At 48.7% G+C, this 19,801-nt stretch overlaps 1 protein-coding gene across 1 annotated transcript in view; it reads right to left on the reverse strand.

The window, feature by feature from the left end:
* Window positions 1-614: 614 nt before the first annotated feature.
* Window positions 615-19,801, reverse strand: part of chd6 (chromodomain helicase DNA binding protein 6) — a 46,699-nt gene continuing 27,512 nt past the window's right edge. The window contains exons 32-45 of the mRNA XM_078092594.1: window positions 18,229-18,595; window positions 16,544-16,752; window positions 14,564-14,661; window positions 12,318-13,049; window positions 11,992-12,246; window positions 11,492-11,810; window positions 8,471-9,859; window positions 7,778-7,923; window positions 7,353-7,619; window positions 5,205-5,762; window positions 4,877-5,116; window positions 4,647-4,787; window positions 4,454-4,558; window positions 615-3,755 (exon numbers count right to left, since the gene is read on the reverse strand). Coding sequence (XP_077948720.1) covers window positions 2,688-3,755; window positions 4,454-4,558; window positions 4,647-4,787; window positions 4,877-5,116; window positions 5,205-5,762; window positions 7,353-7,619; window positions 7,778-7,923; window positions 8,471-9,859; window positions 11,492-11,810; window positions 11,992-12,246; window positions 12,318-13,049; window positions 14,564-14,661; window positions 16,544-16,752; window positions 18,229-18,595 — 5,894 coding nt within the window. The 3' untranslated portion in view covers window positions 615-2,687. The remainder of the gene's footprint in view (window positions 3,756-4,453; window positions 4,559-4,646; window positions 4,788-4,876; window positions 5,117-5,204; window positions 5,763-7,352; window positions 7,620-7,777; window positions 7,924-8,470; window positions 9,860-11,491; window positions 11,811-11,991; window positions 12,247-12,317; window positions 13,050-14,563; window positions 14,662-16,543; window positions 16,753-18,228; window positions 18,596-19,801) is intronic.

The following is a 19,801-nucleotide window of genomic DNA, read 5'->3' on the forward strand; positions in this document are numbered from 1 at the left end:
GATGTTCCATCAGTCTGTTGTGGCCGGTGCTTTGTACTTGCCGTGGTCTGCTGGGGGAGCAGCATTGGAGCTGGTGACACCAACAGACTTAACGAACGTGTTAAGAAGGCCGGCTCCATCATTGGCTGCAAACAGGACAGCCTGGATAAGGTGTTGGAGGGGAGGTCACTGAAGAAACTGTTATCCATGTTGGATCATCCTGACCACCTGCTGCAGGGACAGCGGAGCACGTTCTCCATCAGACTCCTTCAGCTCCGCTGTCACAAGGACCGATACAGGAGGTCATTCCTGCCCAGTGCAATAACACTTTACAATAAATCATCCCTGGCTAAATAATGACAATAATAACCCTGTACTGCTGTGATGCTGCTGCTCTTCCTCTTCTCCTTTTACTAATTATTATTATTGACTATTGTTTTGGAAGGTTATTCTTGTTTCAGTTTTAGTTTATTTAATTTAATTTAATATTTCTCTCTTATTATATTGTATATAATGTGTATCTTTTTATTCTATTTTCTTCCCTGTACGTGCTGCTGTGATACCAAAATGTCCCTCTTGAGGGATCAATAAAGTATCGATCAGAGCGGCGCTGAATGAGTGACATAACAAGAGGAGGCTGAAAGTCATCTTTTATTGAACCATAAAAGATCCGACATGTGGAGACTCACAAGGGAACACAGAGCTAAAGTTACAGAGAAGAACCCGAAGATACGGACCCACACAGAATGGGAGGGAGGGAGGGGGGGGGGGGGGGGGGCGCTCGTTATCATCACCATCATCCTCCTCCTGCGTGGAACTGGTTTGACAGGCACAAAGTGGGAGGAGTCACGTCCTCCTCTCTGTGATATGTCCTTATTGTCCTTAGAATCATGTGCCAGGTTTTAGGGTTATTTCAGGTTCTGTGAAACCAGTTCTACGACCTCCAGACGGGTGAAGAGTTGGCAGGAGGTCAAAGGTCACTAGTGTCGATCTCTATGAGCCTTCGTACTCTGTTACTTTATATGGAAGCTGTGAATGTTTCAAATGTGACAATAATTGTTTGGAACAGCTGGTTCACAGAATATTATGGGATGGACTCACCGCGAAAATCGTAATGAAATCATTTTGACGTCGGAGACGGCTTCACTACATTTAGAGAAAAGCATGCGCGTAGAAATAGGAAGTGATGTCACTGAATCAACGGTGGACTCCTGAGCCTCCAAAAAGATTCTTACCGTTTTATTAAAGGGCTCCTCAGCTCTGAGGGTTCGTTCTTGTAATGAACATACAATAAAAATGTTCTTATTGTTCTGCTTCCATTGAAGGTTAATGTTTCCGTAGTGAAGATGAATATCTAATATATTCAGATTAAATAACTAAATAATTCCAAAGATTATTCAGGTTTCATGTGGGACCTCCCAGTGAGTGATGACCTCATAGACGTGATGACATCACACAGTCTTACTGGTTATTACTGTTAGAGGCACTGGTCATAAACTGCTTTGTGCTTTGAGACGAGTGTCGTTCTACTGGAGGATAAACACAAACTACACAGACTACAAAGTCTAAATAAGGCTTTTTACTTTGAATATTACATCATGAAGATAAAAACCAGACTCAAAGAATATTTGGTAAATGTTTGGCAAAAAGAAAAAAGTGTAATAAATTAGAGTCACAAACTTGTGACAAGGCAACGAATTAAGATTAGAATTTAAAGATACACAGGATGTACACACACACACACACACACACACACGCACGTACATACACACAGAGACACAAATACACACAGACACACACACATATTTATACACACACACAAACTTTGTGCAAAAATGATGTTTTGTTGTCTGAAAACAAACTAAAGTGAATCCGAGGTTGTCAACGGAAACAGTTTGACATCCTTTAATGTACATTACCCACAATCCCCCTGTCAAGTATGATGTCACCAACGGAGAAACAGAAAAGGCAGAAGAAAGAAAACGCAAACATTTAGAATCTTTAAAATCTTACCGAAGGAACCAAGTGGAGAGCATCTGAAAGGAAAGAACCCTTTACTCTCCCATTTCCTCTACCTACCCCCCCCGTCCTCCTCCTCCCCCGTGAGCCCAGAAGACTTCTCAGAGTGAAGAACCAGTTAACTGATGGAACTGATGACGTCATGATTGTTCTCTGCTGCTACAAATCTGGATTAGTATCATTGTCTGAGCTTCTGTCCACGAGAAGGCATAGCAGCAACGGCATTGATCATCAAGTCATAATCAATATGGGAAAGGGGGGGCTCTACCTCATCACTAAAAACCTCCAGAAAGAGTACAAACTAACCAAAGGGTCACATGATGAAGATGAGTGATTCCTCACATAATGCTGCTGATTCCCTCCAGCTCCTCGTTACCACGACAACCCAGCCTCTGATTGAGATGATCGGTTACCAAGGCCGCCCCCCAGTCAAGGCGGCAGGAAAGTCTCTGGATGCAGGAGGAGGGCGGGGGGGCACAGAAGATGGTTTCTTACACTGGTTTTGTATACAAGGAGGGGAGGGGGGGGGGAGGGGGAGGGGGGGTCTTGGTATATAAACAGAGCCAAGTTGAATATAATCATCATCGTTATTCTTAGTCAGCGTCATAATAAAAGTCTTTACATAGACATCGACTGACAGACACGGCACAAACTTTACACTGTAGCAGGAGGTGGAGGAGTCGCCTCTTCTACGCCTCCTCTCCGTCCACCAGTTTCTGCTCCTCCAGTCTCTCCTCTCTCTCCTCTGCTGCTCCCTCAGGAGCCTCATGGGAGTCCGGCTCCTGGGGATCTTCGGGTGGAGGCGGGCCTGGTTCCGGGGTGCAGGTCGGGGGGGCGGAGGGAGGCGAGGAGGAGGCTGGCTGGAGGCTGGCGTGAGCCTTAACTGTACTTTCTCTCTCCTCCACCTTTCCCATAGCCGCTGCCTTCTCCGCTTCCCTCTCCACCTCCTCCCGCCCTCTCTTCCTCCTCCTCTTGGGGCTCCCTGGGTCCACAGCGCTGGGGGGCATGGCGGGCAGCGCCATGATGCCGCCGTGGGGGAGGAACATGTGGGGGTACAGTAGGCCGTGGGACATGCCGGGGATCAGGAAGGGGTTAAAGGTCAGGTGGCTGCCGGCCCCCAGGTGGGCGGCGCCAAGATGGGACCTGCTAGTGGAGGTGATGACAGCTCCTTTTTCCTTCTCACCTCCTGCAGAACCGGCGGAAGCGGCGCCTTCCCGGTCTCCCGAAGTGGTGGAGGACGGGCTGGCGGCCTCGGACGTGGACGGGGCGGTCGTCGTGGTGACCTTTGAGGCTGAGGAGGAGGAGGATGATGATGAGCTGGGGTGAGGAGGCGCGTTCGCCATCATCGCCCCGACGCTAAACAATGCGTGCTGTTGAATGCCGGCACCATGCGGGTGAGGGATGCCGTGCAGCATCATGGGTAACATGCTCAGCCCGTTCTTGGCGTCCTCTGCAGAGACTCCGCCCCCTTGGACGGTGCTAGAGAAACCGTGAGGGAACCCAGCCGCCATGATTCCGGCGATGGGAATCCCTTGGATGCTACCGCGGAGGTTCTGCATGGCGACCAGGGAGTCCATGCTGTTGATCAACCCTCCATTCATGAAGAGCGGGGGGCCGTGGCCAGTGGAGGAGGCGGAGTCAGACAGGAGAGGTTTAGGCATCTCGCTGCGGGGGCGACGCCCACGACGGCGTGAACCTGGGTCTCTGTTGACCGGTTCCGTCAGGATCCGACAGAACTTTCCCTCAGGGAGGAAACCCTGCGGAAGGAGGAGAGGTCAAGGGTCACTGACTGAAGGGCAACTGTCACATTTCTAAAATAAGCAAACCGCAAATGATGATCAGCTGATCCATTGGAGGTTTCATATCAACAAAAATACGAGTGCCGTGGCCTTGACATCTAATGGCGCGTTTCCACCGAGCGGGTCGGTACGGTACGGGTCGGGTCTGTTAACCATGATTTGGCGAGCGTTTCCACCGCAAACAGTACCCTTACTTGATAGGCGTGGTGTATGACGGAAAGTAGATTGACGTCATTCGATCGCTGAAAAGCTAACCCGCAAACAACAACGGAGGACGGACAGCCGATCCTGTTCCTGCTTCTCCATATGTGGCCGTTTGTCACAAGGAGACGACACTCTTTGTTTGAGCAAAGGCTACATGCTGCAGGCGTGTTACGTGTGTTGTCTTTCCCCTTGCGGCACGCGCAAATGACGACACTCTTTCAACCAATCAACGCTCTGCAGTGAGTCTAGCTCCGCCCTTTAGTACCAAACAACTGTGCCAGGTGCCCCAACGGAAGGGAACCCAAAAAGTGGTACGGTACGGTACGAATTTTTGGTACCATTCTCAACTTTTAGCAGTGGAGACACAAATAAAAGAGTACCGACCCGACCCGTACCGTACCGCTAGGTGGAAATGCGCCATAAGACCTCTGAATGAAGTGGTGATAACTCACAGAGTGTTTGACCACCTCGGCCCAGTCCGGAGCCACGTAGTATTCAGAGTTAGCATCCAGCCACCGGGACAGCTCCTTTATGGCGGGGGCCATCGCACCGCCGAGCTGCCGCACAGGGAGTGGCAATATGTCACATGTCTTCGTCAGGGGTATTAATAAGGTAGGAATACCAATAGATATTAATATGCTGTACCCGGCGTCCGGTGCCTCGGTGGACCACAGGAACTCTCTCCTCCCCCGTCAGGGAGTTGATGTCCAGCTTAGTCGGGTCTTTGCAGCGATGCCTCCTCTGCTTAGGACGCTCCACGAAGCCATGCAGCAGCCCGGCTCCAGCCTGTGGAAGACAGTTTACCTCCATTAAAACAAGTTGCTCATGGAACTAGTGGCACATACAACTAGTTGCTTTCCGATCACGTGACTCACGTGGGAGAACGTGGGCAGCTCCATGCTGTATCCCGGGTTCTGTCTCAACCACTCCATCAGTCCTTTGCTGGCTGCCTCTCGGTCGATGGCCACAATCTCTGGCTGGGGAGGAGTCTGTGTGCGGGTGGGTGTGGAGGAGGCGGATGGAGTGGGGGGGGCCGTAGGTCTCTCTGAAGGGGAGGGGGATGGCGAGGAGGTGGAGGAACTAACAGAGGAGTGGCTGACCAGCTCCACCAGGCCCTGCAGCGGGAAAGACAAAAAACCAGAGGAGGTGTTTAACGAATCAGGGAAAAGATTTAGCGGTTACCCGACTCCGCCCCCTACCGACCTGTGACTCCGGGAGGTGCAGTCCCCTGCTCTTGGTGAACTCAGAGTACAGCGCCTCCACGTTTCTCCTCCTCCCTCTCCTCCTCCTCAGGGAGTCATCTCCCCTCAGGCCCCCGTTAACTATCTGCCCGGTTACCGGGTGGATGAGTCCCGCTTGCAAGATCCCGGCCATGTCCATGCCCACAGAGCCTGGAAGCGGGGCGGTGATAGGGGGGGGCGGTGGAAGCTGGTGGCCGAGTCCCGGCGCTGCTGCGCCGTCCCCTGACCCGCCTCTCGTGTCTCCAGATGATTTGGTGAGATCGATGGCCGTCTCCTGCCAGCCATTAATCAGCATGGCGGCGCTGTGATGGGAGGGTGGGGCCACCACCGGGGTGCTGGAGCTCGTGGAGACGGCCGTGTGGCACGACGCCACTGTCTTCCCGGATAAAACCTTGGCGGCAGCCTCATAGTCAAAGGACCGCCGACCTAGGTAAGGAGGCGCCACAAGTCGCTCCTGCAAAAGAGGCAAGGAGGTGAGGCGCCAAGGTCCGCGCCCACAAGCACCGCCCCGCGACATGTACTGGTAGAGTGGACAGGGTGGGCGAGGGGGGGACAGGGATGGGGGAGAGATGAGGGCTCTGTTAGACATACATATGGACTGAGACACAACACTCCAGCACTTCTCAACCAGATCTGTTAGCTCTCTGGAAGCTAACAGTGGTTGATCTGATCGGGTACAACGTCCACAGATGTATCTATTGATGCTCTCTGGAAGCTGATCTCTGCTGGTCTGGTCTAAGAGTGGTTGATCTGATCGGGTACAACGTCCACAGATGTATCTATTGATGCTCTCTGGAAGCTGATCTCTGCTGGTCTGGTCTAAGAGTGGTTGATCTGATCGGGTACAACGTCCACAGATATATCTATTGATGCTCTCTGGAAGCTGATCTCTGCTGGTCTGGTCTAAGAGTGGTTGATCTGATCGGGTACAACGTCCACAGATGTATCTATTGATGCTCTCTGGAAGCTGATCTCTGCTGGTCTGGTCTCTACTCTACAAATGGAATGTCAGAAACCTCTTCTGTCTTCAAGTAGTTCTATCTAGACCCTGTTCCTGCCTCCTGCCGTGGCCCTGCTGACACCTGCTGCTGCTATCAGCATTGTAAATATTGATCACATTTATTATTACTGTCGTCACAAACGAACACAACTTTGTTCTTTCCCTCCCCACAGATCTATGTGATGGTTGCCCCTGAGGTAAACTTGTCTATTTGTGATTTGGGTTATACAAACTAAATTGAATTGAATTCCTAAGTCTGATAACATCTGTAATATTCAGAACAGAGACAGAACTTTACAGAGAAGCAACAAAGCAATGCGAAGTAGAAGCTGCCCGAATACAACTCGTATTGCTAATATTAGGTATTATTTATATGAACTGTAATTATTTAGTGAAGCTGATACAGCAAAATGTTTTCATGATAAATTATTATGTGCAGTTACTTTTACTTTAATTGACAGAAGAAGCAGAAATTGAAGTGATGAGACACTTTGGAGAGCATTCTATAATTAATATAATAATATCTAGTATTATTACATTTCATACAGACTGCTGCACATTTACATGACAAATCAAAGTAGTAGAAGAAAGTATTTATAATTTGAAGTGGCATTTAATTAGAACTATTTGCACTATGACAACAATTAGCAACATTAGAATTCTTAAAACCATTAGGACTATTATCCCTCTGACAACAATTAGCACATTAGAGCTTTTGGAACTATTACAATAACTACCAATATTAGAAGTATTAGCGTTACTATAACTATCTGCATCATTCAACTATTACCACAATTAGCACTAAAAGAACTATAAGCAGTGTTTCCTCTACCATTATATATAGAAAAGCTCTGGAATGAATAATTAATGCAGTTGCAGAGCATGTTCGTGTATGCGCGCGTCGGGCGCTCTGACCAACAGACGTAGGGCACAAGCAGACAGAGTACTACCCCCCCTGAAGCATTAGAAAATGCGATTAGTATTATATTATATTATTGTGGACCGAGGCACGAGACGGTGGAGATACAGGTGGATGGATGGAGAATGCGTAGATGTGAAGAACAAAAGATGTTAGCTCACTCATCGGGTCGGTCACAAGGATGTTCTCACCTTTGGTAGTCTGGTGAGAGGCGGGCTGATGGAGAACCCAAGACCCTGGTTGGTCTGCTGGATTCGGGGTTGGCCGGGCGCCGAGGTGGAGAGGAAGCCGGCTCGGTGCGGCTGGTGGTGCTGATGGTGCTGCTGGGCTAAACTGTTGGCTAGGCAGGAGTTGGAGACAAGGGAGCCGGGCGAGTCGTACTGCTCGCTGGACGAAGGCCACTTCCCCTTCAGGATGGCGTGGCAGATGCTGTCCAGGCGGTTGATGATGACCCGGTCCTACAGGGCACACAATGTGAGACGAGTTTCAGTCAATCAGAAGAGGACATGTGGAGAACATCACCAGCAAACACTAGGTACTTTTTGTAGTCCAGAAAAGAAACATTTCTGGCCCCTCCTACAAAGTCTTCACAGGTACTGAGATGTCTCCTTGCTACCTTGGGCCACTCGGAGAAGGAGTACAGAGCTTTCTCCTGCAACAGCTGGGCGATGGTTGGCTCCCTGGAGTCATGGAGGCCCTCAGGGAGATCACACATGGAGACAGGAGCAGCAAACCTGGGGCTGCCAGGGTACCCTTCTACCACTGGGGGGAGGGGGAGGGGGAAGAGGAGGAGGAGGAGGAGGAAGAAAATGAAGAGGATATGTCAACATAACTCAATTGTAAGAATACAAACATCATCACACTTCTTCTGGTGTTCTGCAGTAAATTATTAAAACCACAGAATGAGAAATTACTCAATCAACAGGAAATCAATTAAACCAATTAGAACAATGGATTTATTGATTACTGAAATTTGATTGATTGAATAAATATATTGTTTCTGATCATTCTATTAGATTGATTGCTTCTGAAATATGATAATCCATCTGAATGTTTCATATCATTTGCCTTCTGGGAGCTTGTGTCCAGATGTTCTTCAGATCTACAGGACGTATTTATTAGTGTGTTGTGAACACTAGCGGCTTTCACATCAAATACGTTTGTTCCATATTTATAGTATAAAGTATCTACTGTTTGTATTATATTGGGACACTGTACTTAATAAATAAATTCATAAATAGATTAATATATTGATAAATGGAGACGTTAACCAGTTAACTCCATAAATCGACCACCACCTGGTTCTCACCTGGTGTAGCCGGCCTCTCCTCCTTCACCTGGCCTCTCTCTACCACGCTCTCCGAGGAGCCCACTAGCCCGTCCACCTGCTCCAGCTTTGGGGTCAGCACCGTGCTGTCTGCCTCCAGCAGCTCTCGCTTGCTCTCAGTTTTGATCTGAGGGAAAGAAGAGAAGTCCAGGTCCTCCGGCTTGGCGCTCGGTTTCATCTCAGAGCTCTCTGGGTAGCCGGAGAGCTCCAGACCTTCTGGCTTGGCTTCGAGCTTGACAACAGCGGTGTCAGAAAAGGCCGTTAACTTTAAATCCTCCGGCTCCAACTCTGTCTTCAGCTTCGCCCCGTCCGGATAAGGAGAAAACCTAAGAACTATTGGCTTTGCTTCGGGTTTGACGTTGGCACCTTCCGTGTCGGCCGCATACTGAAGGACTTCAGGTTTACGGTACGAATTCTCAGCCGCCACGGGGGGTCTCAGATCCTCAGCTTTGGTCTCCGGGGTTTCCGGTTTGACGGGGTAATGGAGATGCTCAGCCTTGGCCACCAACTTTTCCGACTTTACTGGGTAGGAGAGGAACTTTCCATGTTTGAACTCAGAGCTATCTGGGTAGACATCCACCGCCTTCTCCGTGTGGGTCTCCTCCATCTTTACTGGCAGCTCCAGATCCTGTGGTTTCTTCTCACCACCTCCAACTGGTATCAGAGTAAACTTCAGAACGGATGGCTTTGCGTCAGCTCCGTCCGCAGGAACACCGGAGGCCATTTTGACTTCCTCTTGTGCCAGCAGACCGCCTTTGTGGTCCGGATCGAGGGAGAAGGTCAGGACTCTATTCTTACAGTCCATGTCTACAGCTGCACCCTCGTCATAGTTTTCCTGATCCGTGGACTCTTCACCTTTGAGTCCAGTTCCGTTCTTTGACTTTGATGCTGCTGTGGTTGGTGAGACAGAACTAGTAGAGCAGGAGGGCGATGCATACTCAGAATAAATGCTGTGTAGCACCATCTCAATGGGTTTCCCATCTAGTTGTTCCTCTGGAATCTCCATAAGAGAAACCCCATCCACCTGCCCCTCGGAGATCTCATCCACCTGATCTGCTAGATCTGCGCCCTCCTCTGGACAATCTTCTCCAGCTGCGTTCCCCAGCAGCGTCTCTGCGTCCAGAGCGTTCCCCAAAGTCTCCTCCTCAGTCTGGTACAGAAGTAAACCGTCAACGTCCTCTCCAGGCTCCTCGATGGACCCGGGACAGGCAAGGCCGCAGTGCCGCCGTGACTCCTCTTTGTGACCAGACGGGTCAAAGCTCCCCTGAAGGTCGTCCTCATCCTGGTCTCGAACTCCAGGCTCCGGAACCACTCCGTCCATCTCAGGTACTTCCATGTTTGGACTCAAGACTACCAAAAGCTGGTCTGCTCCTGTGAGGACAAACAAGGAGCTAAATGCTATCACTATCATCATCATCATCATCATTGCCATCATAATGCAGCGTTACTGACTTTGCTCTTTCTTTTCTCTCCCCACAGGTTTCTGTGGATGGTGTTTACACAGTGGATCTAAAGTCTACACACACCTGTTAAAATGATGTAAAAATATGAGACCAAGACAAATGATGTCAGAACCGTTTCCATCATTTATGTACCGTAAACAACTTACTTGCCATCTTTTAAAAATATTTTAGGGGGAAAGATTTACAATGAAAAAACTAAATTATTTTGGTTGCGCGCCATCTAATAAATGGCGATGTGACTGTGTTCAGAATGAACAATGATCATTCAAGATCATATTAAATAGTGTAATAAGTGAATAAATAGATGTGTACAGTAAGAAATGGATGTACAATAACAGTGCAAATGTTCAGTGGCTGGAGGAGGGTGTGGCAGTCAAGCCAGGGTGGAGGGGGGGAGTACAGTCACTGAGGGAGAGGTGTGTGTGGGGGGCAGAGTTCAGAGTTCAGGGGGGGCAGAGTTCAGTAGAGTGACAGCCGCAGGGATGAAGCTGTTCCTGAACCTGCTGGTCCGGGAACGGAGCACCCTGTAGCGCCTCCCAGAGGGGAGGAGGGCAAACAGTCTGTGGCTGGGTGAGAGCTGCGCCCTCCAGACATCTCTTGCTCTGGACGCCTCGATGGTGGGGAGTGAGGAACCGGTGATGCGTTGGGCAGTTTTCACCACCCTCTGCAGTGATTTACGGTCCGCGACAGAGCAGCTGCCGTACCATACGGAGATGCAGTCTGTAAGGATGCTCTCTATGGTACAGCGGTAGAAATTCTCTAGAATCTGAGGAGACAGATGGGCCTTCTTCAGTCTCCTCAGGAAGAAGAGACGCTGGTGTGCTTTCTTTACCAGGGATGAGGTGTTGAGGGTCCAAGAGAGGTCCTCAGAAATGTGGACACCCAGGAACTTGAAGCTGGCGACACGCTCAACCTCCGTCCCGTTGATAGGGATGGGGATGTGTGTGCCAGTTTTCTTCCTGAAGTCCACAATCTGGAGAGACGCTGAGCCTCGCGTTGTTCACGCGCCGCCATCTATGGTCTATTTAATATTGAAAAGTATTTATGTTGGATTGATGCTCCTTGTGTGTCTCGATTCATTGACGTCATGATTGCAGCAGATGCAACACAGAAGAGCTGCATGAGGCACGAGAGCATATCGTTTACCGACTGTGTGATAGAATTTATTATTTCTATATTTAGTTAAGGCTTTGCAGCGTAAAGCGAAAAATAAAGAGGAAAAGAATCAAACTTTCGCGTGAGGAAATGGAGTCACGTGTCTGCAGCTCAATGTCGCTTAAAGACGAACACCACGAGGGAACAGCGCTTTAATACTCGGGTGGAGGGCTGTTCGACGGGAGGGGGGGTTGTTGCGGACGCGCTCTGTGTGTCCACCGGTGTGCGTGCACGTGTCCGTGTGTGTGCGTGCACGTGTCCGTGTGTGAGCGTGCACGTGCCCGTGTGTGTGCGCGCACGTGTCCGCTCTCAGTGTGTAAGTAAGCAGTTTGATCTGATGTGATAGTTGCACTGTACCAGCAGCGTGTGGAGCTCTTAAACGTACCTCGGCCCGCATCACACTCCTCTCCCCCCAGACTGAGGTCTTGTTGCTCCGTCTTCTGCTCCTCGCTGCTCCTCCTCGATAGGGCTCTCAGTTCCACCTCCTTGTTGTCAAACTGGAACCCAGCGCCTCCTTCCCGGCCTCCTCCGTCCTCTACGGGACTGGCCAGGCCCTCCGTGACATCGGCGTGGGGCAGCCTATCCCGAGGATCCTGGGCGGTGATGTCAGACAGAGAGAGAGGTGGGGGGGACACGTAGGGGGGTGGGAGGGGCTCCGACAGTTCGGTTTGATCTACGCTGGGTTCCTCGCTGACACCGATATCCTAAGATAAGAAAGCAGGAAGGTCATAGGTCAACATAGATTTACATCGGCCTGCAACTATTTATTTTGATAATGATTCATTGGATTTATGTGTGTATATATATATATATATATATACATACACATATACACACACACACACACACACACACACACACACACATATAGATGAAGGGATATACCTTGAAGAGCATGTAACTGGAGGACAGTGGCTCCACTGGGTCTCCTGCAGAGGGGTGTGAGGGGGAGGACGAGGGTGGAAGGCCCAAACACTCCTCCAGAGTCCCGCCTTCCTCCCCTCCTCGGTCTCCCCCCTGAGCTTCCTCGTCCTCCTCCTCCAGGAAGCCAGCCTGTAGAGTGGAGGGACCCAGGATGGGGTCAGAGTCGTTGAACATGTGGTGGGCCGGACTGGAGTGGTCCGTCCCGTCCCAGGGGGCCTGCCGGCAGGGAAGAGGGAGGTCAAATATCTCATATCATCTCACAACTGTCCTGGAACGAATTTGAGTACCTGTAAGCGGTCCAGCTCCACCAACGGGGCCATTAGACCAGTTTCCTCTGACGAGCCCTGCTCCCCCACCAGGACATCACTCCTCAGTTTAGAGTCCAGGTCTGCCCCCCCAACCCCGTAGGAGTTGAGCATACTCTGACCTCCTGCGGCGGAGTTGAAGGGGAAGCCATTGAGGGGATCTTTGGAGGCTTTGCCCCCGTGCAGGGCGTCTGCAGTCATGGCGTCGTGCTCCAGGCTCTCATCCAAAGTGGGACAGTCCAGGAAGTCCCCCCGGGACCCAGCCACCAAGCCCAGCACGGGCGAGGCGGAGCTGTGGCCGTCCAGTGGTAAGGGGTGGAGGTGGGGGTGGGAGGAGGAGGGAGAAGGAGTTGCTAGAGGCCCTGGCCGCTGGTGGTGGGGGTACTCAGGAGGCTGAGGGGAATCATACAAGCAGCAGTGGGGATGGGACGAGGGGGACGAGGCCGAGATGCTGGGATGGGTCCCCAGGCCTGGATGGTGGTGGTGACTCTGAGGATGGAGCTGAGAAGGGTGGCCCCTGACGTAGTTCCTGTGGGCCTCCAGGAAGCTCAGCTGGGGGTCGTTCAGGATGTAGAAGTCGGTGCGGCTCAGGCCGTGGCGCGCCGCCCCGATGAGGAGGTCGCGGTCGTGTTTACCGGACTCCCACCAGACCGGCAGGTAGAGGGAGGGCCGGCACAACTGGAGGCGGGCCGATAGCAACGGGTGACGTAGAACCTGAGGAAAGAGAGGGGGGATGTAATAAGAATGAACATCCAATTAAAGGAAGAATCCTCTCGAATATACAGCACGTTCCTGTGACCTTTAACCTCCAGGCTGCTCTGGCAAGGTGAGGCTTTGAGACAGAAACCATGAACTGAAAGGTTCTGTCAGAATCAGTGTGTGAACCGGGTTTTCACACAATTTGATCCAGCTATATATATATATATATATATATATATATATATATACACACTGTATACATTACATCACGTCATTTATCTGCCACTTTTATCCAAAGCGACTTACAATCAGTGCGTTTCAGCCATAAGGAAACAAACTCAGAAGAACAAGAAACAAGAAAGTGCCATTTCCTCAAATAAGCCAATTTACAACTTGCTGTAGATAAGAACCATTACAAGTACAGTTTAAGTGCTACAGTTAGTTAGTTAGTGTTTGCAGTCAAGGTGCCGTCTGAAGACAAATACACACAAATCCAAAGAATATTCTATGTAAACGAGTGTCGAGACCAGGGGGGTGACCGTAGCGAGCTTCAGCGTGGGGTACGAGACCAGAGAGCAGTAAGGAGTTTATGAGAGGAGAGAGTGAGGTCGTGACCAGGTATTGGCTAAGGAAGCGGGGATCAGAGACCATGGAGGAGAGGTCCGTTTCAGTGATTCAACTGAAGGATGGAGTGAGTGGCCTGCTAGTGGGAAAGTCGACATGTTGAAGTATTTAAAGATGTCCAGCAGTTCTGCAGAGGTTGTGGAGTCGACTCGTATGTTAAGGTCACCGAGTAGCAGAGTGAGAATTTCAGACGGATCAGAGGGGAAAGCAGGGTTTGGCTTCGGGGGGCAGCAGATGACTGCAGGAACCAGGGGTTTGAGACCAGACAGTCGCTGTTAACGTGAGGAGGGAGCTGCGAGGGTCATTGCACTTGATGTGATGTCTTTGGGAAAAGAGTGGCTGCCGTCTCCTTTAGAGATACGGGGGAGAAGCTCTGAGTAGAGCCGCTCGGGCATCTGGTAAGGATGCCCAGTGGCACCTCGGGGAAGACCCAGGACTAGGTGGAGGGATAACATCTCCACACTGGGAACGCCTTGGATCCCCCAGTCAGAGCAGATGTTGTCTGGGAAAGGGAGGTTTAGGGTCCCCTGCTGGAGCTAAAGCTCATAAATAAATGAGACCCACGCATTTGCCTCTTCATCACCAAGCCAGCATGTGAATATGAATAAATATATGAGTCCTTGTTCATCTGCGGCCTGATAATACAGACAAAACCTGCTCTTTTTATTGAGGATGAATTGATTTGAGGCGGCTCCCATCATGCTTTGGGGGATGTCTATAGGATCCATCCAGTTAAGTCAAGCTGTGAATGTAGAAACAACAAGCAGGTGTTTCGCTGTAAAGGAATAACGGGAGAGAAGATCATTGTGAGGAGATATGGAACCTTCTATGTTTAAGGGGTTGATCTCCATTCAGAAAAGACAATTTGCCTCCATCAGCAGATGTAGCAGATGATCGGAACCCACCTGCTCTCTGATCTTTCGAAGCAGCTCGATGCGATAAAGAGTCCTTGCTGCTCGCTCTTCAGTGAGCGGCTCCACCAGCACGGCAGGATCCACCAACCCTGGATGGGGGGGGTCAACCACACCAATGTAATTCGAATCCTGGGGACATTGGACTGCAGCCAACGGATCATCAATGCTCCTCTCCTATGCTAAAGGAGCTACTGAAGGAAGCATTTAAGCTCCTCTCCTATGCTAAAGGAGCTACTACGGGGATCATCAATGCTCCTCTCCTATGCTAAAGGAGCTACCAAAGGGACCATCAATGCTCCTCTCCTATGCTAAAGGAGCTACTGAAGGAAGCATTTAAGCTCCTCTCCTATGCTAAAGGAGCTACTACGGGGATCATCAATGCTCCTCTCCTATGCTAAAGGAGCTACTGAAGGAAGCATTTAAGCTCCTCTCCTATGCTAAAGGAGCTACTACGGGGATCATCAATGCTCCTCTCCTATGCTAAAGGAGCTACCAAAGGGACCATCAATGCTCCTCTCCTATGCTAAAGGAGCTACTGAAGGAAGCATTTAAGCTCCTCTCCTATGCTAAAGGAGCTACTAAGGGGATCATCAATGCTCCTCTCCTATGCTAAAGGAGCTACCAAAGGGATCATCAATGCTCCTCTCCTATGCTAAAGGAGCTACTACAGGGATCATCAAGGACCCTCTCTTATGCTAAAGAAGCTACTAAAGGGATCATCAAGGACCCTCTCTTATGCTAAAGGAGCTACTACAGGGATCATCAAGGACCCTCTCTTATGCTAAAGAAGCTACTAAAGGGATCATCAAGGACCCTCTCTTATGCTAAAGGAGCTACTACAGGGATCATCAAGGACCCTCTCTTATGCTAAAGGAGCTACTACAGGGATCATCAAGGACCCTCTCTTATGCTAAAGAAGCTACTAAAGGGATCATCAAGGACCCTCTCTTATGCTAAAGGAGCTACTACAGGGATCATCAAGGACCCTCTCTTATGCTAAAGAAGCTACTAAAGGGATCATCAAGGACCCTCTCTTATGCTAAAGGAGCTACTACAGGGATCATCAAGGACCCTCTCTTATGCTAAAGGAGCTACTACAGGGATCATCAAGGACCCTCTCTTATGCTAAAGGAGCTACTACAGGGATCATCAAGGACCCTCTCTTATGCTAAAGAAGCTACTAAAGGGATCATCAAGGACCCTCTCTTATGCTAAAGAAGCTACTAAAGGGATCATCAAGGACCCTCTCTTATGCTAAAGGAGCTACTACAGGGATCATCAAGGACCCTCTCTTATGCTAAAGAAGCTACTAAAGGGATCATCAAGGACCCTCTCTTATGCTAAAGGAGCTACTACAGGGATCATCAAGGACCCTCTCTTATGCTAAAGAAGCTACTAAAGGGATCATCAAGGACCCTCTCTTATGCTAAAGGAGCTACTACAGGGATCATCAAGGACCCTCTTTTATGCTAAAGAAGCTACTAAAGGGATCATCAAGGACCCTCTCTTATGCTAAAGGAGCTACTACAGGGATCATCAAGGACCCTCTCTTATGCTAAAGAAGCTACTAAAGGGATCATCAAGGACCCTCTCTTATGCTAAAGGAGCTACTACAGGGATCATCAAGGACCCTCTCTTATGCTAAAGAAGCTACTAAAGGGATCATCAAGGACCCTCTCTTATGCTAAAGAAGCTACTAAAGGGATCATCAAGGACCCTCTCTTATGCTAAAGAAGCTACTAAAGGGATCATCAAGGACCCTCTCTTATGCTAAAGAAGCTACTAAAGGGATCATCAAGGACCCTCTCTTATGCTAAAGAAGCTACTAAAGGGATCATCAAGGACCCTCTCTTATGCTAAAGAAGCTACTAAAGGGATCATCAAGGACCCTCTCTTATGCTAAAGAAGCTACTAAAGGGATCATCAAGGACCCTCTCCCGTGCTAGAGGAGCTAATCTTTCTAGCTGGTACCTTCTTCCTTCCTGGGGGGCAGCTTGCAGGCCGTCCTGCACATGTTGACAAAGGAGTTGAAGTATCTCTCCAGGCTCTCGTCCGTCTTCCTCTCCAGTCGGGCCAGAGCTCTGAACTGGGACCAGTCGAAGGACTTCCTCTCCGAGTCGTACGCGACGCCGTAGGATGACACGGTGCGGTAGAAGTCGGCTTGTTCTCGACGGGTCCACCTCAAACAAGACAGAAGACAAAGACGTGATGATCCAAACAACAGATTCATGAGGTGTGTTTGGAATAGTAGTTCAATAATAACTATTATTTATTAGTATTTAAATAAATACATTTATTTTCATTTTTTTTAACATCTATTTATTGCAGGGGTGCAAACTCATCAGGCCTGAAAAAGGTGACAAAGTGAAAAAGCACACAAAGAACCTCTGCCTCAATAAAGGGGGCGTGCAAGAGCCTGGAAAATGGACTTCCATTCCAGTGACGTTATAAATAAATAATGGGAGACCACTGCCAGAGCTAAAAGGTTTGCTTCAAACGACGGGACATAAGATCACTCGATCGACTACTCCCATTCAAAGACAAATTGCTTTGGAACCTCAAGAATAGATTTCGCTTTGGACGAACAGAATAAATATTAGCAAGAGGGAGGGAGGGGGCTTCTCACCCCTCATTCGCTAACATTACATTGATATCAGAGTACGCCTTTGATCGTTGATTTACCATTATTTATTTTAGGATTTTTTAATGTGAAGGTAAGGTTGGTACATTTTTCGTCGTTTTCTCACTTAGATTTTTTAAAAGTTCCCGAGAAATAGACACTGTACTATCCGATAACAGTTATTGTAACCAGCAAAAATGGTTGATGTGATGTGCGAAGCGTCTGTCAGCCAACGTTCGCCTACGTTAGAAAGACTGACGTTCTTGCAGCGTACCAACGTCACTCCTGTCTATTACGCCATCGAGGCAGCTATGGACCCCAAGATGACATGATGACACGAGTTAGCCAAACGAACAAGCTTGAAAAAAATATTCATGACAGCTTGCGTTCACAGATTACTTGGAGGACCGGACCGAACCCCCCCCCCAAAAAATATATTTTTATTGCAGATCTACAGGAATCACACAAATGACGTATTTTGAAACAAAAACGGCGAATTTCGCCGAAAAGTTTGCACCCCTGATTTAATATTTAATATCCTTCTTTTCTTTTCAATAATAACATTATTTTACAAACTGTCCTAATCATATATCAAACAAGATGCTCCTTTACACAACTATAATTATTTAAAATAATAAGCATTGCTTCAAAGGAACCAGCATTAAAACTATTTAAGTATTTCATTATGAAGGTTTGTTTCAAAGGCATTTTTTAAGAAACATTTAAACGTTTATCCTTCTTCCCTCACTGCTCCCACTGTGAAATCTGTGAGATGAAGGGATGAACTAATAACTTCTTTACTGATCATACAATGACGAAAAGGTAAATTACGTCCCAATAAACGATTCCACTTTGTTATGCCGCTCCAGTATTTTGGGACCTGAAGTTATAAACCAGGACTTAAACATCCTCCAAGATTACGTTCCTTTGTTTAACTTTTATTCTGAAGGAGCTGCTCAATAGGTCAAAGCAGCTCCTCCAGAATAAAAGCCCTGAAGGGTTGCTGTTTAACCCTCTGTGTGGTCTGACTCCTTACCTCCTCTGCCACTCCAGAAACAGGGGGTCCGGTTCAGTGGCGACCACGGAGCCCCTCCTCATCTCCTCGTCCAGCTGCCACGCCATGGGCCCCGCGGCGGGGTGCCCGTGGCCGTTTCCGCCCCCTCCTATCCCCACGCCCACCAGGCCATCGTGGAGCAGGAACTCCTGGCGGAGCGGCGGCTCGCGGCGCATTGTGAAGCGTTGGTAGGCGGTGATCAGGCGCCGCAGACGGGCTGTGAGGGCGGGGCCGGTGGGCCAAAGGGGCCGGGCCTGGACCACGTGAAGGGACGCCACGCCGGTACCAACCGTTGTCGTGGTGACCAGAGCTCCGACATGGGCGCTGAGGTCAGCTGACATCTGCAAGTCTGTTAAGAGCCAAGGAGAAAAGAACATCACGTCCAGGGAGGCTGCAGGTATATAATCTATAGTTATATAGAATCATTTAATACAGAGGTCTTCAACGTTTTTCAAGCCAAGGTCCCCTAAACTGATGGCGAGGTGGAGCAGGGACCCCCTATTCTACAGAGTTTGGTCCGCCATCTTTTATTTTTGAGCTTCACGCTCTTAGACGTGAGCATAAAGGCGATCTGATTGGCTGGTCGTGTCAGCATGAAAGGAGCAGTGAGGGAACCGGTGCCCAGCTTGAGAGCTGCTGAGGGAAGATGAATGTGTGTGTTGCGGACTAACAGATAACGTCTTCTCCATCAATTTATCCGTTCGCTTCAATATGTTGGATTCACGTTAATGTGTATTTAAAGACCATAAATAAAATTCTGATTCTGAAGACATTTATATTTGTGGGGAAAAAATTGTTTTAAAAAATTGTCTTATCAACCAAAGATTTTGCGACCCCCTGCAGTACCTTCGCAGACCCCTTGGGGGTCGCGGACCCCCTGTTGAAGACCTCTGATTTAATATATATATATATATATATGAGGACAGGTTTGGAATAAGATATTCCTTTATTAGTCTCACAGTGGGGAAATTCACAGGACTAAGTACTAAACAAATATATGTATATGCGCACATACCACAGTGGTTATTGCACATTGTCATTGTCACATGTTTTAGTGATGTTTTCACTGATTTAATCTCATATATATATGGAGACTAGCTGTTTGTCATTTCATATATGAGAGAGAGACTTTGAATGTCCAACTTACTTTTGGTTTATATTTAAATGTATATGTCATAGTTTTGTCTTGAATCAGAGTTTTAGGACCAAAAGGAATTAAAAATGATTTAAAAAAACAAAAATAAGGCTTTCATACCTGACCGCCCCTTCATCCAGGTTGTGAGCGATTTAAGTTGTTCATAACAAAATAATTAAGGCTGTCAACATAAACCCATTAATCTATGTGATTAATGTGGCCAAATTAATGCAACAAAATATTTTAACGTAGTTAACGTTCGTTGTCCCGGAAGTAGAAGCGGAAACGAAGCGGCCGCTGCAGTCAGTTACATCGAGACGGAGCTTTTTGCATTGGAAGTAAAACAAACCGAGACGCGACATTCAGCAGAGAAGTGAGCTGAGGAATTACTCCACGTGTCAAACAGAAGGGGTGGGTGAC

Source organism: Gasterosteus aculeatus, chromosome 17, assembly GCF_964276395.1.
Source record: "Gasterosteus aculeatus chromosome 17, fGasAcu3.hap1.1, whole genome shotgun sequence".
NCBI classification, from domain to species: Eukaryota; Metazoa; Chordata; class Actinopteri; order Perciformes; family Gasterosteidae; genus Gasterosteus; species Gasterosteus aculeatus.